The sequence below is a fragment of the Poecilia formosa genome, unplaced genomic scaffold (genome assembly GCF_000485575.1).
Source record: "Poecilia formosa unplaced genomic scaffold, Poecilia_formosa-5.1.2 Scaffold1054, whole genome shotgun sequence".
NCBI classification, from domain to species: Eukaryota; Metazoa; Chordata; class Actinopteri; order Cyprinodontiformes; family Poeciliidae; genus Poecilia; species Poecilia formosa.
In genome coordinates this window covers 18,700-31,254 of record NW_006800993.1, presented here as the reverse complement: position 1 = coordinate 31,254, position 12,555 = coordinate 18,700, and the positions used below count along the sequence as shown (strand labels likewise).

Genomic DNA, 12,555 nt, shown 5'->3' with positions numbered 1-12,555 from the left:
TGCATACGTTTTTTTATTCCTTTCCAACTCTTTTTTTTTTTTGGCCTGTCTTCATTTTCCCCTGATCAAAAGTCGCTTTAGGCCACAGAACATTCAAGAGAGATGGCACAGACATTGAGCTGAAATTTTGTTTCTAAATTCCCAACAAGTTTCAACCAGCCAGTATCTTTTATTTGGAATGTACTGGAGTTGGTTGTTTTTAACCTACTTTAGATTAGTTATTGAAACTTTTTTTTTTTAAATGTTTGGGGTTGGAACATTCTGAATCATAGATAATAGTTTGATCCAACCATTCGGTCTTTTCTTGGTCTGTTGGCTTTTAATGGGCACAAAAAACCAACATGGACTTATTCCCCCAAAGATATCTTCCCTTCACTTGATCACCTTCTTCTTCTGCACTGATTTTAAAATGGCACTGCTTAACTTTTGATCTTCTGGGTTAGCTAAAGACAAGCCCAAGTGATCCAGTGTTGGGAGTATAGAGAAGAGTAAACCCTACATCTAAAGGCTCAATGCAAGCCTGATCAATCCTTGTCAATTGCTGAGTGGTGACTAATGTAACTTTAAGGCGTCTTCTTTGTCTCAAGAAGACNTTTTGTTTTATTGTGAGGTTGAGAAAAACAAAATTTTAACTTCACCATCTCAGTTTGGTTCAGGCTGGACGCAAGAGCCCCTCCGCCTTCAGGATGGTGTCTGTGACTGCTAAGCTAATGCCCTTTGATGATATTTGTCTCTGTGAAAACAGAGATGTAAATATTGAGGGTAGCCGGTGAACGTGAAACTAATTCTTCCCCGTGGTAATAAAACACTGTTTGCCAGATGACTTCTGTATCTTTCATTTCAGCTTTATGACCGCCTCTGATCAGATCACGCTGCCATTCCAGATCCAACAATCGCGCCGTGGCGGACGGAGCCCCGCTGTGACGCATATTAATCTGTCAGCTTTCAGCTCCCCCATGATTCTGACAGGAGTTTGTTGATAGTGTCCATGCAGCCATGGAAACGAATGTGTGGTACCCGTAGAGTGCATTGAAACTATTTCTCCTGAGAAACAATTCGATGAACAACAATTGTCTAATGTACAAAGATTAGCTGTATTATTACAACCATGAAGTGTAGAACACTGATTTAGTCTTCATTATTGCACATGTTAGAGGTTGGGTTATGTTTGCTTTTTCTCAGTTTGTGAGATGCATAACTAAGTCATTCCTCTGAAAGGCAGCGGTTTGAGTTTTTCTCTGCACTCCACCTTTTTCTGAAGGCATGCATCTTTCCTTGGGAAAAGTCAACTTGTCTTGTAAATAATTGAAATGTTTGGGATCAAAATATGCTAAAAGCACAGTAAACATAGCAAATATGAGCAGTATCATCAGTTTCTGAGCTGCTGTCAACAGGGCACGGCTCGGCCATCCAGCTACTTACCATTTCTGCAACTCAGCGTTCGTAGTTCGGAGTCCCTTCATGTGCAATAAATTCATAATATCTTTATTTCAATGCATCGATTGATTTTTCCCCCCTTGCATACGTTTTTTTATTCCTTTCCAACTCTTTTTTTTTTTTGGCCTGTCTTCATTTTCCCCTGATCAAAAGTCGCTTTAGGCCACAGAACATTCAAGAGAGATGGCACAGACATTGAGCTGAAATTTTGTTTCTAAATTCCCAACAAGTTTCAACCAGCCAGTATCTTTTATTTGGAATGTACTGGAGTTGGTTGTTTTTAACCTACTTTAGATTAGTTATTGAAACTTTTTTTTTTTAAATGTTTGGGGTTGGAACATTCTGAATCATAGATAATAGTTTGATCCAACCATTCGGTCTTTTCTTGGTCTGTTGGCTTTTAATGGGCACAAAAAACCAACATGGACTTATTCCCCCAAAGATATCTTCCCTTCACTTGATCACCTTCTTCTTCTGCACTGATTTTAAAATGGCACTGCTTAACTTTTGATCTTCTGGGTTAGCTAAAGACAAGCCCAAGTGATCCAGTGTTGGGAGTATAGAGAAGAGTAAACCCTACATCTAAAGGCTCAATGCAAGCCTGATCAATCCTTGTCAATTGCTGAGTGGTGACTAATGTAACTTTAAGGCGTCTTCTTTGTCTCAAGAAGACNGCTGGCTGTGACACATTAGCAGCTCTTAATGTCACCACCTGATGGTCGCTGGTGGCAACCATACCGTCTGTAAGTTGAAAGAAAGGCATACCAATACTTGTTTGTCTGCATGTGTGTTAAATTATTTCCAATTTGGACATTTTCCATTTACATTAGCTGTGTTTCCATTGACCATACAATTATGAAATTTAGAAAATGAATTCCCCTAATAGAAATGTGGCAATTTTTGAAAAAAAAAACTTTTTTGATAAAAAGTTTTGATCCTATGATGAGGTGGTTTGGTGTGGTTGTATCAAATTGGTTTATTTCACTAAGCTGCACAGAATTATTTTTTTTTTTTTGCATCAGACGAGTCACGTGATCAACAACCAGGTGTTCCCACTGGTGCAAACCATGAAGAAGACGACAGGAAGTAGTTAGAGGATGATGGTGCAGTGCGTTTTTTAAAGACTTATCACATGAATAACAAACGTATTCACGTGATTTTAATTGTTTCTTATTTAATTGACACACTGCAATTGTGAAATTCTGTTTTTTCAAAAGTAGCAGATTATCAACAAGGTTTTGCACATATTTGAAATGGAAATATGTATGTTTGTAAATTTAAAATATGTAGTACACACTGAGAAACATGAGTGCTTTTACTATATTCATACAGTTTCAAGGAACACTAAATAAAAAAAGGAAAAATCATAAATGGTCAAAAAGAAGGTAACAGGACTTTTCGTCTTGTCCGGTTGTCTTCTAATTTAAGCACTTAGAATCGTCAAGTCATGGAGGATTGAGAATCTACACCAACAAAAAGATCAGAGATCCAATTTGAAGGTGAACCTTACTCGACTCGCTCCGTTGTGTGTGAAACTGTCCTTTTAAATGTACAGAACTCTCACTACCGACTGCGGGTGCCTGGCTGTACCCCTAATAGCTTTGAAGTAGGCAATTAAAGACAAAAAATGTCATGGAAAAGTGTGAGCTCCACACTTTCAAACTCAGGATAACTACCCTAGAGAGTCCATTTACGAACAGCAGCACAGTTAAGCCTAGATGTAGTTGAGATTAGGAAGTTCACAAAGTTTTAATGTACTCAATGAATGCTAAAACACAGGTGAAGTGGCTTGTAGTGCTTACTGGTTGGCAGAACAAGCACTAGAAGTCGGGTCATTTTTGAAAGACAGGTGATGAAGTTTTATAAGGAACGGCCACAAGAGGTCAGTACCTCTGGACTCAGGTAGAGTCCCGGTTAGGGAAAAGGACTGTTTGTATTTGGTGAGAATTTTTGTTTTTAATACTGGTGTGAAGTGATAGTGAAGAAAATAATCTACTGGACCTACTTTTGAGTTTAGGAATACTCAGCTGGAGGAGTTGAGGAATCTCTGAGTCTTGTCACTGAGGGAGACATGCACTGGTAGATTGAGGTAGTTTAAAGTCATTTGGATGCAGTACAGGTTCGGCTTCAAAGAACAATACTCTACTATAATTGTAACCAACAGAATGGCTCTGCTAGTGCAGACAGTTTAAATAATATTCCTCTATATCAGGGTTCTTCAAATCCAGTCCTTGAGGTTTGGTGTCCTGCAACCTTTAGATGTGTCTCTGCTTAGACACACCGAACTGTCTGGAGAGATTAGCTGGAGAGATTAGCTGGAGAGATTAGCTGGATTTCCATTACAAAGGCGCGGAAAACTTTGTCGATGTTCCCGGCAATGTCGAAAAAACACAATTTCGCAATTGCTGTGTTTCCACAAATAAGAAACGCAATTAAAATCACACGTGAATAAGTTAGTTCGCACGACGATAAGCCATTAATAAACATGCCGCGCCATCGTCCTCCAGCTACTTCCTGTCGATTTCTTCTTCATGCTTTGTGCCAGTGGCAACGTCCGGTTGTTCATCACGTGAGAAAAAAAGTGTTTTCATTGCAGTTTTGAGAAATAAAACCATTTAAAATTTTCAAAATTGGCATATTCCCGTTAAGCGATTTTTTAAAATTTTATTTTATTTTTTTATCTCCAATTGCACAATTACGCGGCCCATGGAAACACAACTAATGCATTTCATGTTTGGATGCATGGATCAGTAACTTTCATCTTAACTCCTACTTCAAGTACTTTTGATCTCCTCCATTGCTGACAATGGAAGACGGCATGAACACTTAAAGGGCCGGGAGTTTATTTCCCAAACTGTTTTCTAATTGTAATTGAATTGAACTGAAGCTATAATACTCCCACTGAATGTGTCTCAGACCTCTTAGCCTCGGGACACTGGAATTAAAGTCTTAAGTGAGAAATAAAGTATTTTTTTATTGAGAATAATGAAAAGGAGTACATGAAAAATACTACACAAGACTCTGTGCTTGTCATGGTTGCACTTTGCAACAACTCCCATGGGGTCTGAGGAATGTGTGTCTCAGAAGCTGGCAGGTTCATATTCCGACTTTAACCAGCAGACACTGTACTGAGGAGGGCATTACTGTTTGTTTTTTAAAACAAGTTGGGATTCTGCTCTGGGAGTTTTACCTCAGAAATTCTGCTTGGTACCAAAATACTTGGTTAAAATGGAAGAAATTCATACCAACACGCCAAAAACAAACTAAAATTGTGGATCTTTTCTATCTTCAGGTGGCATTTAACTTTCATGATTCTGTGTTAAAGCTTTAATGACTCTTTGTTTCCAATGCTCACCTTGCTTACAGTTACTTAGAGTATTGTGCAAAAGTTTTAGGCCACATGTGATTTTTTTTGTTTTTTTTTGTAGCCTTTATTATTGGGATCTTCATGGTATTATTTATTTATCTTCCATCCAGTTATTATCCCCTTACTATCATACCATGTTTTATGGGACTGAAATGAGGAAGGTGAACATGTGGATAAGAAAAAAAATATGTTTGGGCAAAAAACACAACCTTCATTACATGAACAGAAGATGAAAATCAAACCTTGCCTGATCCTTAAGTTCTTGAAAAATTCTCGCCAACAGTCGATGTTCAATAAATAAATGAAACTTTTCATATTTTTTTGTGTGTGGAAGAATTAGAAAACAATGCATCATGTTTTCCTCCATTTTATCTTGTTGCACTGCTTTAAAAATCCCTCCTAAAGTAGAGGACATTGAAAACGGCTGACAAAACGCCAAGATCTGGCTGTTCAAGCAGGATCAGCCTGAAGGCTTAAACACTACAAAACACTAAAACATCGTCACAGGGCTTCATCAGACTCTTGTTCAATCAGAAAGAGAGTCCACAAGTTCACCTTTGATGGAAGGTGAACAAGGAAACAGATGCTGTCTAAGAAAACCAGGAACGTCAGACTAAAGTTTGCGATAGAGAAAGAGCCAGACTTCTGGAATGTTTTTTGAACAGAAAAGTCTTAAGAACTTTGTGGGTGAACATTTTTTCCTTCACTTTTCTCCACCATTCAGTACCTCTACGACGTTCCTGATGTTCGGCGTGTGATATGGTGGTTTTATAAACTTATTGTCCCACGTAAACTAGTCCTTGTTCCCAGCAGGCGGCTCAGATCTGGTCAGCCTTATCAGCAGCTTCAAGCGGAGAGGTTTCCGATGGGAATTGAATCTGTGCTCCGTTTTTGTCTTTGCAGGATCTTGAGGGAACATTTAGGCGAGAAGGAAGTGCAGGTGTCGCTGACGTTTGACGCCGTGGAGGAGGCAGATCTGGCCAATTACACCTGCTACGTAGAGAACCGCATTGGGAAGCGCAGCGGGAGCGCAATACTGCAGAAGAAAGGTACAGCTCTCGCTTTTTTCCTTCCCTCTTAGTTTGTCTTTGCTGCTGCATGAGGTAGACCAAAAAAATAAATAAAAAAGGGGTTCTTTGTTTACGAAAAGAAGTCTGTCATGTCACAGTTGCCAGAGATGGTTTCTGCCTCCTGGAGGCGAGCCAGGTTTTACTTTCTGTTGTCTGAAAGAGGTCAAACAGTTAAGTTAGTAAGTTCCTCTGGAAAGATTGGAGTTGGGAAGTTCATATATTTTTTTCTTGACATTTCCTGCACTGAATAAAGAGAAATTCATTCACTATGGTAAAGACATAATAATAATAATAATAATAATAATTAATAATACAAAAACAGTCAAATAAAATGTCTTTTTTATTATGACGGAGTAAAATAGTAAAATAAAATTACCAGAATAAAGTCATAAAATTATGATAATAAATTTGTACGAGTATTAACTCAAAATATTTAGAGAATAAAGTCATAAGATTACAAACATTTTGACTTTATGAACCATAAAATAAAATGTTTTGATTTTATGTTTTTAAAACCTTTTTTTTTCTTCTTCTTAAAATCCAGGTTATTCCCCAGAATAATATGCATTTTAACGTTTGTTAGACGTAGCGGCACCATGGGAGCTTCATGTAGCTGAAGCTTAAATTCATCATTTTTCAGAGAAACTATCAAAAGTTGATTCCTGGAAACAAAAATCCATCAATAACCGTTAAATATGCACGGCGTCACCTTGGATCAAAACACTGGCTGACCTTTATTAATGTTTGAGATTGTCTTATTATTGCCTTTGCTCTGGGTTATAAAATCCATTAGGAGAAAATTAAATAACACATGAAGTTCAATCTCTGCTAATTATCTGGTTATCACACTATTATTATCCAAAACTGATTCTTTAAATATGTAAAACGTTCTTTCTAATCCATTATCCAATATATTTTATCTAATTTTTTGAAGTATTATTGAATTGAACTGAAGCATTCACATGTAGCCGCCTCATGTCCAAGCTATATTAGCCTGTGTTAGTTTATATTTTTGGCTCATTTTAATGAGTCCAACCCGTTTCTCTGTGAGAGACGGACTATAATAAACACCGTGATGCATTCAGGAGCTCTGCAGCTTTCGCGGTGCGTTCTCCCTAAAGCGGCGCTTTATTTTTCACGCTCGGCCCGGGCTCGCTAAATATAAACCCCCGTCTGCTCCAGTTACCTGGGACGTATCAGATCCCTCTTCGCGGTTCTGTTAACGAGGCGTGGCCCTCGGGCTCCGGAGCTGGCGCTGCGTTGCTGGCCTGATAAATATTTGGAGATGCAAAGGGGCTTCCGAGGTAATTAAGACTTTAAACGCGCACATCTTGTGGCGTTATCTGCGAAAGCTCGTCAGAAGCTTAATTTAGGTAATGTGGAAGAGCTGGGCCTGAGCAGAGAGGAAGAGAGGCGCCTGAACAATCAGTGAATCCATCTGCAGACAGCGTGAGGAGGAAGGAGGCGTGAGGCCAGAGGCCGCTCTGAGCCCAAAGCGGAAGAAACACCAGAGGTTTTATGCAACCAAAACAATTAAGTGGATAATTGTGAATTGAAAGAGTAAAACTGATTCTTTAAATATGTAAAACTGAAAAGTGAGGTGTGCATTTTTATTTAGCCCATATTAATCAGTATTTTGTGGAACCACATGTTTGGCTCCCAGACATTCAGGTTTTCTGTCCTCCCACTTTGTGCATCTAGAAGCTGAGAATTTCTGTCCATTCTTTGTAAAATAATTCAGTCATGAGTTGTAGAGAAGATTTTATTCCAGATGGGTTTATTTTTAACCTAACCGAGTCTCTTCCATACCTGCTGAATAGTCTTGGAAAAGAAAACGCTACATTAATGCATTACGTTGAGCTGATTTATGACACGACTCAGATAAAATACAAGTTTTTGGTTAAAACAAGATAAAATGTGAAAAAGTCAAATGGGTTTAAGAGCTTTTTTACGGTAAAACAAAGTAGCTGCTGCTTTAAATATGCATGAGGGTGCAACTTCTTTTCATGCCGCATCTTGCTCTCCATCTGGCGAACAGAGAGAACAGGCCGGTGTGAGTCAAAGTTCAACAGTAAAAAAAAACACTACAGAGACAGAGAGAAACTAAGAGTGTTAGAACAGAGCTGCAGGAGAAGATGAGTTTTCACGGTTAGCTCAGATCTCTGAAAGAAAAGAGAGCCGGGTGACTGGCCTCCGTATGAAGCATAAGTATGTCGGGACGAAAAACGCTGGAAAAGATAAACAGGCAGAGAAGCAGTGGGAGGCAAAACAAGGCGAGAAATCAGAGAGGTAGTGCGGAAAGATGCAGACGGAGACAAAGTTTGGGGAAAAAAAGGAGGAGAAAAGTGATGCAGGTGGAGGAGGGCGGAGGGCTAGAAACACATCTTTCTCTTTAAACATCTGACTTCCGCCGCATTGCTTTAGAAACCAAATCTGTCTTCTGGTACTTACCCGGCACCAGAGGGACCCACACCCCGAGGCGCTTCCAGAGGGGGTCGGGATGAGAGTCCTGGAGTTCTCATTACTCTCAGTGTAATTACACACAGCCGTATGCATGCATGCTCACACAGCCAGAGCTTTAAACTAACAAACAGGAAGCTTCACTCCAGGGTACATGTGTTACTGACAGAAAAGTGTTGGAACATTCCTCATTTCTTCACACTGACTGAGCTTTAAAAAGCATTCTTAATCAGTCTTCAGTCAGTGGTTGGTTCGCTTTCACACTGCAGAGTCAAACGAACTAAACTAATTGAAAAAGCTGTTCCCCTCCTCACCTGTGGTGGCGCTGCACCAAGAACCACCCAAGGACATGACACAAAAACCTCTGAAGAAGACATGAGCGCAACTTCCTTCTTCATGAAATGTAAACACAAATGTAGTGGCGTCAGACTTTAGCGGTTGTAGGATTTCTCTTTTGTCTTTGGTAAACGACCACCACCCGACTCTCCCACTAGCGTGTTTGTTTTGGTTGTATTTACCCAGAATGCCCTGCCCTGGGAGCGGTCTCCGGTCTGCTCGGCGTTCACATATGGATTCAAATCACACCAGAGTTCACTTCAACTGAACCGAGACCGACGTTTTTAGTCGGACCAGAGTTTGATGACGCATTCAAATCTCCCCAAACAAATCAGAGTTTTTAGGCAAACGAATACAGAGAACTAAACAGACCTCATTATCCGCTGCACCCTGACGTGACCTTGATCGATAGCTCAGGCTGGGTTCTACAACTAGTGGACTGCTCTGCTTAAAATCACTCTGTCATGATTCTTTCTTCTTGTTTCTGCTTTCCTCTAAATTATTTCTTTAAATCCTAAAACCTCAGAGATGTCTGAAGATACACAACACTGTAGAGATATGGTTTGTCGCTCCTTTTCCCCCATAATCCAAATCCTGAAGAATAGAAGTCTCTTTTTTTCTCATCTCTATCTGCTCTCTGATCGGTTTACACTGAAAGAAAGTGAGCAGCAGATAAACGCTTTAACCTTGATTTAACTCCAGCTTCAAAGCTGAGCGAAGGCAGTGCAGTCAGCCTGTGGCTCATTGAGGGCTTCAGGTCTGCTGGTTTCTCAAATTTTCACCCTGTAAACCTCAGACATGAGGAAATTGGACATATACTACAGCTACATGAGGGAGTTTTATATAATCGCCTTTATTTTAGGCTGAAAATGACAACATAGAAATTAGATTGTCAAAGAAGGTTCAACAGAGTACAGCTAGAAGGGGCACAGGAAACCTGAAAATATAAAGAGGGACTGATTTATATATTTATAATATTTCAGGAAGAATAAAGTAACACAAATGTGATTTAAAGCAATACTAAGAGAAATAAGGAAAACATGTTTGTTTTTTTTGTTGTTTTTATTTAAGTCTTTTATATTTTAGTTTTCAGAAACAAGAACTTAGACAAGTTTATTTGAAAAGCATTTCAGCAACACAGTTCAATGTGTAAAATCATAATACAGTAACCAATCCTGAAACAAGCAACAGACATTAGATTTTGTCAAATGCTGTCATCAACATCATCAAGCAAATACACATCAAATGCTGATCAATCTTTCACTCACTACAAATCAAAGGCAATTCTCACCAGGTGGGTGTTTAGCTTTGAGATCAGTGTTTTTCTTTGCAGTTTTCTGGAAGTTTGTTCCAGATTTGTGGTGCGTAGAAGCTGAATGCTGCTTCTCCAGGTTTTGTTCTGGTTCTGGACGCAGAGCAGAACCAGAACCAGAAGACCTGAGAGATCTGGAAGGTTCAAACAACACCAGCAGATCTTTGATGTATTTTGGTGCTAAGACATTCAGTGATTTATAAACTAACAACAGTATACTTTTTTTAAAGTGTAACTAACCCACACTTTGTGTTTCTTTATGTTTCTGTGAGAATTTTTACGTTTTTGTATAAATTTATTTAGTTTGTCAGTGTTGTGCCGAAAACAGTCTCAGTGCTGCCCCCTCTGGCCAAACGGTCCCTAAGCAGTTGAATTCTCTTGTTTAAAACGATACGACCTATTCAGAGCTGTGAAGACACTGTCGCAGTAATCAATGCGATAAAAGATAGACATGAATGAGTTTTTGTAGATCTTGCTGGTACATTAGCTCTAATCTTGGAGATGTTCTTCAAGTGATGGAAGGCTGACTTTGTAACTGTCTTTGTTTGTCTGAAGGTGCAGGTCGCATCACTACACCCAGATTTCAGTCAGATCTCTAGTTTCCAGCTGTAACAGAAGCTGTATGCTGACTCTAGGTCGTTCCAAAAATATTAACTTCAGTTTTGTTTCTGTCCAGCTGGAGAAAGTTCATGATTTGTTCATGAAGGAAAAATATTTTTTTGTTCAGTCAAAAATGTTCTCATAATGAACCGAATCAACTAGTGTTGCTGAGACAAATATTGCTGAGTGCTTCGATCTCACCATGTTGGGGCAACTGCAGTTCAGTGGCAATAATAGTGATGTTGTAATCCAAAGGTTTTGGGTCAGATTTCCTTCTTGCACGTTGATGCAGCTCTGAGCACTAAACCACAAGCTGTCGACCGATCTGGATGAATGTGTGCATTAGTAAGTAGTTACCATAACTATAAAAGATGTAGATAAATGAAGTCTGCTTGTAGTTTGATCATTTTATTAGCTTTCAAAATAAAAGTTAGCTTTGTAGTTGTAAATGACCTCAAAGACAGAAATACAGCAACACATGCTTCTCAGCAGTTTTAGAACAAATGTAGATGCATTTTTAAAAATATTTCAAGTTTGAGCATAAATTTCCAAATGATCAGTTTTATTAATATTGTATTTTCCAGACTAAGTGGCATTTTTTTCTCATAGTTTGGCTGATCCTATGACTTATAGTCCAGAACAACTTGCATATGACTTTTTTTTATCTTCAAGATGCCAATTTATATATAATAGAGTGATTTATAATCCAGAAAATCCAGTATTTACAACTCAGTGCAGAACTCAGAAATATATTTTTGATTTATGTGTTAAATCTTGTCTATTTTAGTGGGAAATACCAGCCACATTCTCTCCAAAACGTCTGCTTTCACCATTCTGTGACCGAAAAGATCTGCTTTGCATTTCTTCAGAGACGCACTAAACACACATTTAATGCAGAATTGTTGCGTGCTGAAACGAGCCGCCTGGCTGATTGACGGGATTCAGAGGGAGCCCAGCGTGTTCAACTGAGGCTGAAGACGCATTGAAAGACCATAAAAGGCGAATATTTAATCAGCTTGTTACGTCTCTGCTGGAGATGCTGCTTTCTTTGGGTTTAGTAAAACAAACAGTGAGTTTTTGTAATTTTCCCATTTACAGAACTTTGATACAAAAAAAGAGAAGAAAATCATCCTACTCTCTACTCTCCTAGCCACCGACTCCTTAGAATGACTAAAACCGTTCAGACAAGCGAAGTCATTTACAAACTTTCTCTTCTTTCTGTGTAAAAGTTCACTAACTGGGCCAATTGTTCCAGATCCTCCTGCCTAAATCCTTGGAGCTAATAGGGTCGTATTTGGGTCCCTGAATGCAACACGGCGCCCCTAAACAAAACGGGAGTTATCCTAAGTTAGCGCACGTTAGCAAAGCTTGATTTCATTCTCCGAGTGTGTGTGTGGGTGTGTGTGTGTGTGTGTGTGAGCGTCTGTGTGTGTGTGTGATTGAATTAGGATGTGCCCTCGCTCTGCACTGACCCAAGGTAATGGCTTGATGCATCCGTGTTGCACGCATGCACACACACACACACCCATGCGCACACCTACGGTATACACACCGTCCACTTATCGTAACTGACAGAGCAGAAAGAGCTGCCCTCAGCCACCATGACGGGAGTCTTAGCAGAGGGCGGAGGGGGGGGTGGGGGGGGGAACGGACTGAAGGAGCTGACAGGGGAGAGAAAGTGACAAACTGGTAGGACAGATGGGGACATTGTTCCTCTGATGCCGTTCAAAGTTTTGTGAAAGCTTTGGAGAGACTTTTTTTCATCGTAGGTTTTAGGATGATAGAGCAAACTTTGTTTAGGACGTTTACTGAGGGCGTTCTACTGACGTGACATGACAGCTGGGACTTCACTCCCAGTTGAACAACGCACACAACTCGTTCTTGATTTTTACCGGTATTTAAATTGAAACAGGAGTCTAAAACAATGCCTGTACAAAAAGTTAAAAAAAACAAAAAAAAAACAAAAAAAAAAC

General features: G+C 39.4%; 1 protein-coding gene across 1 annotated transcript in view; it reads left to right on the top strand.

Annotated features, from left to right (window-relative positions):
- Positions 1 to 5,654: 5,654 nt before the first annotated feature.
- LOC103132436 (X-linked interleukin-1 receptor accessory protein-like 2) overlaps positions 5,655 to 12,555 on the top strand; it is a 25,594-nt gene continuing 18,693 nt past the window's right edge. Inside the window, exon 1 of the mRNA XM_016667394.1 lies at positions 5,655 to 5,853. Within this exon, the coding sequence (XP_016522880.1) occupies positions 5,670 to 5,853 (184 nt within the window). The 5' untranslated portion in view covers positions 5,655 to 5,669. The remainder of the gene's footprint in view (positions 5,854 to 12,555) is intronic.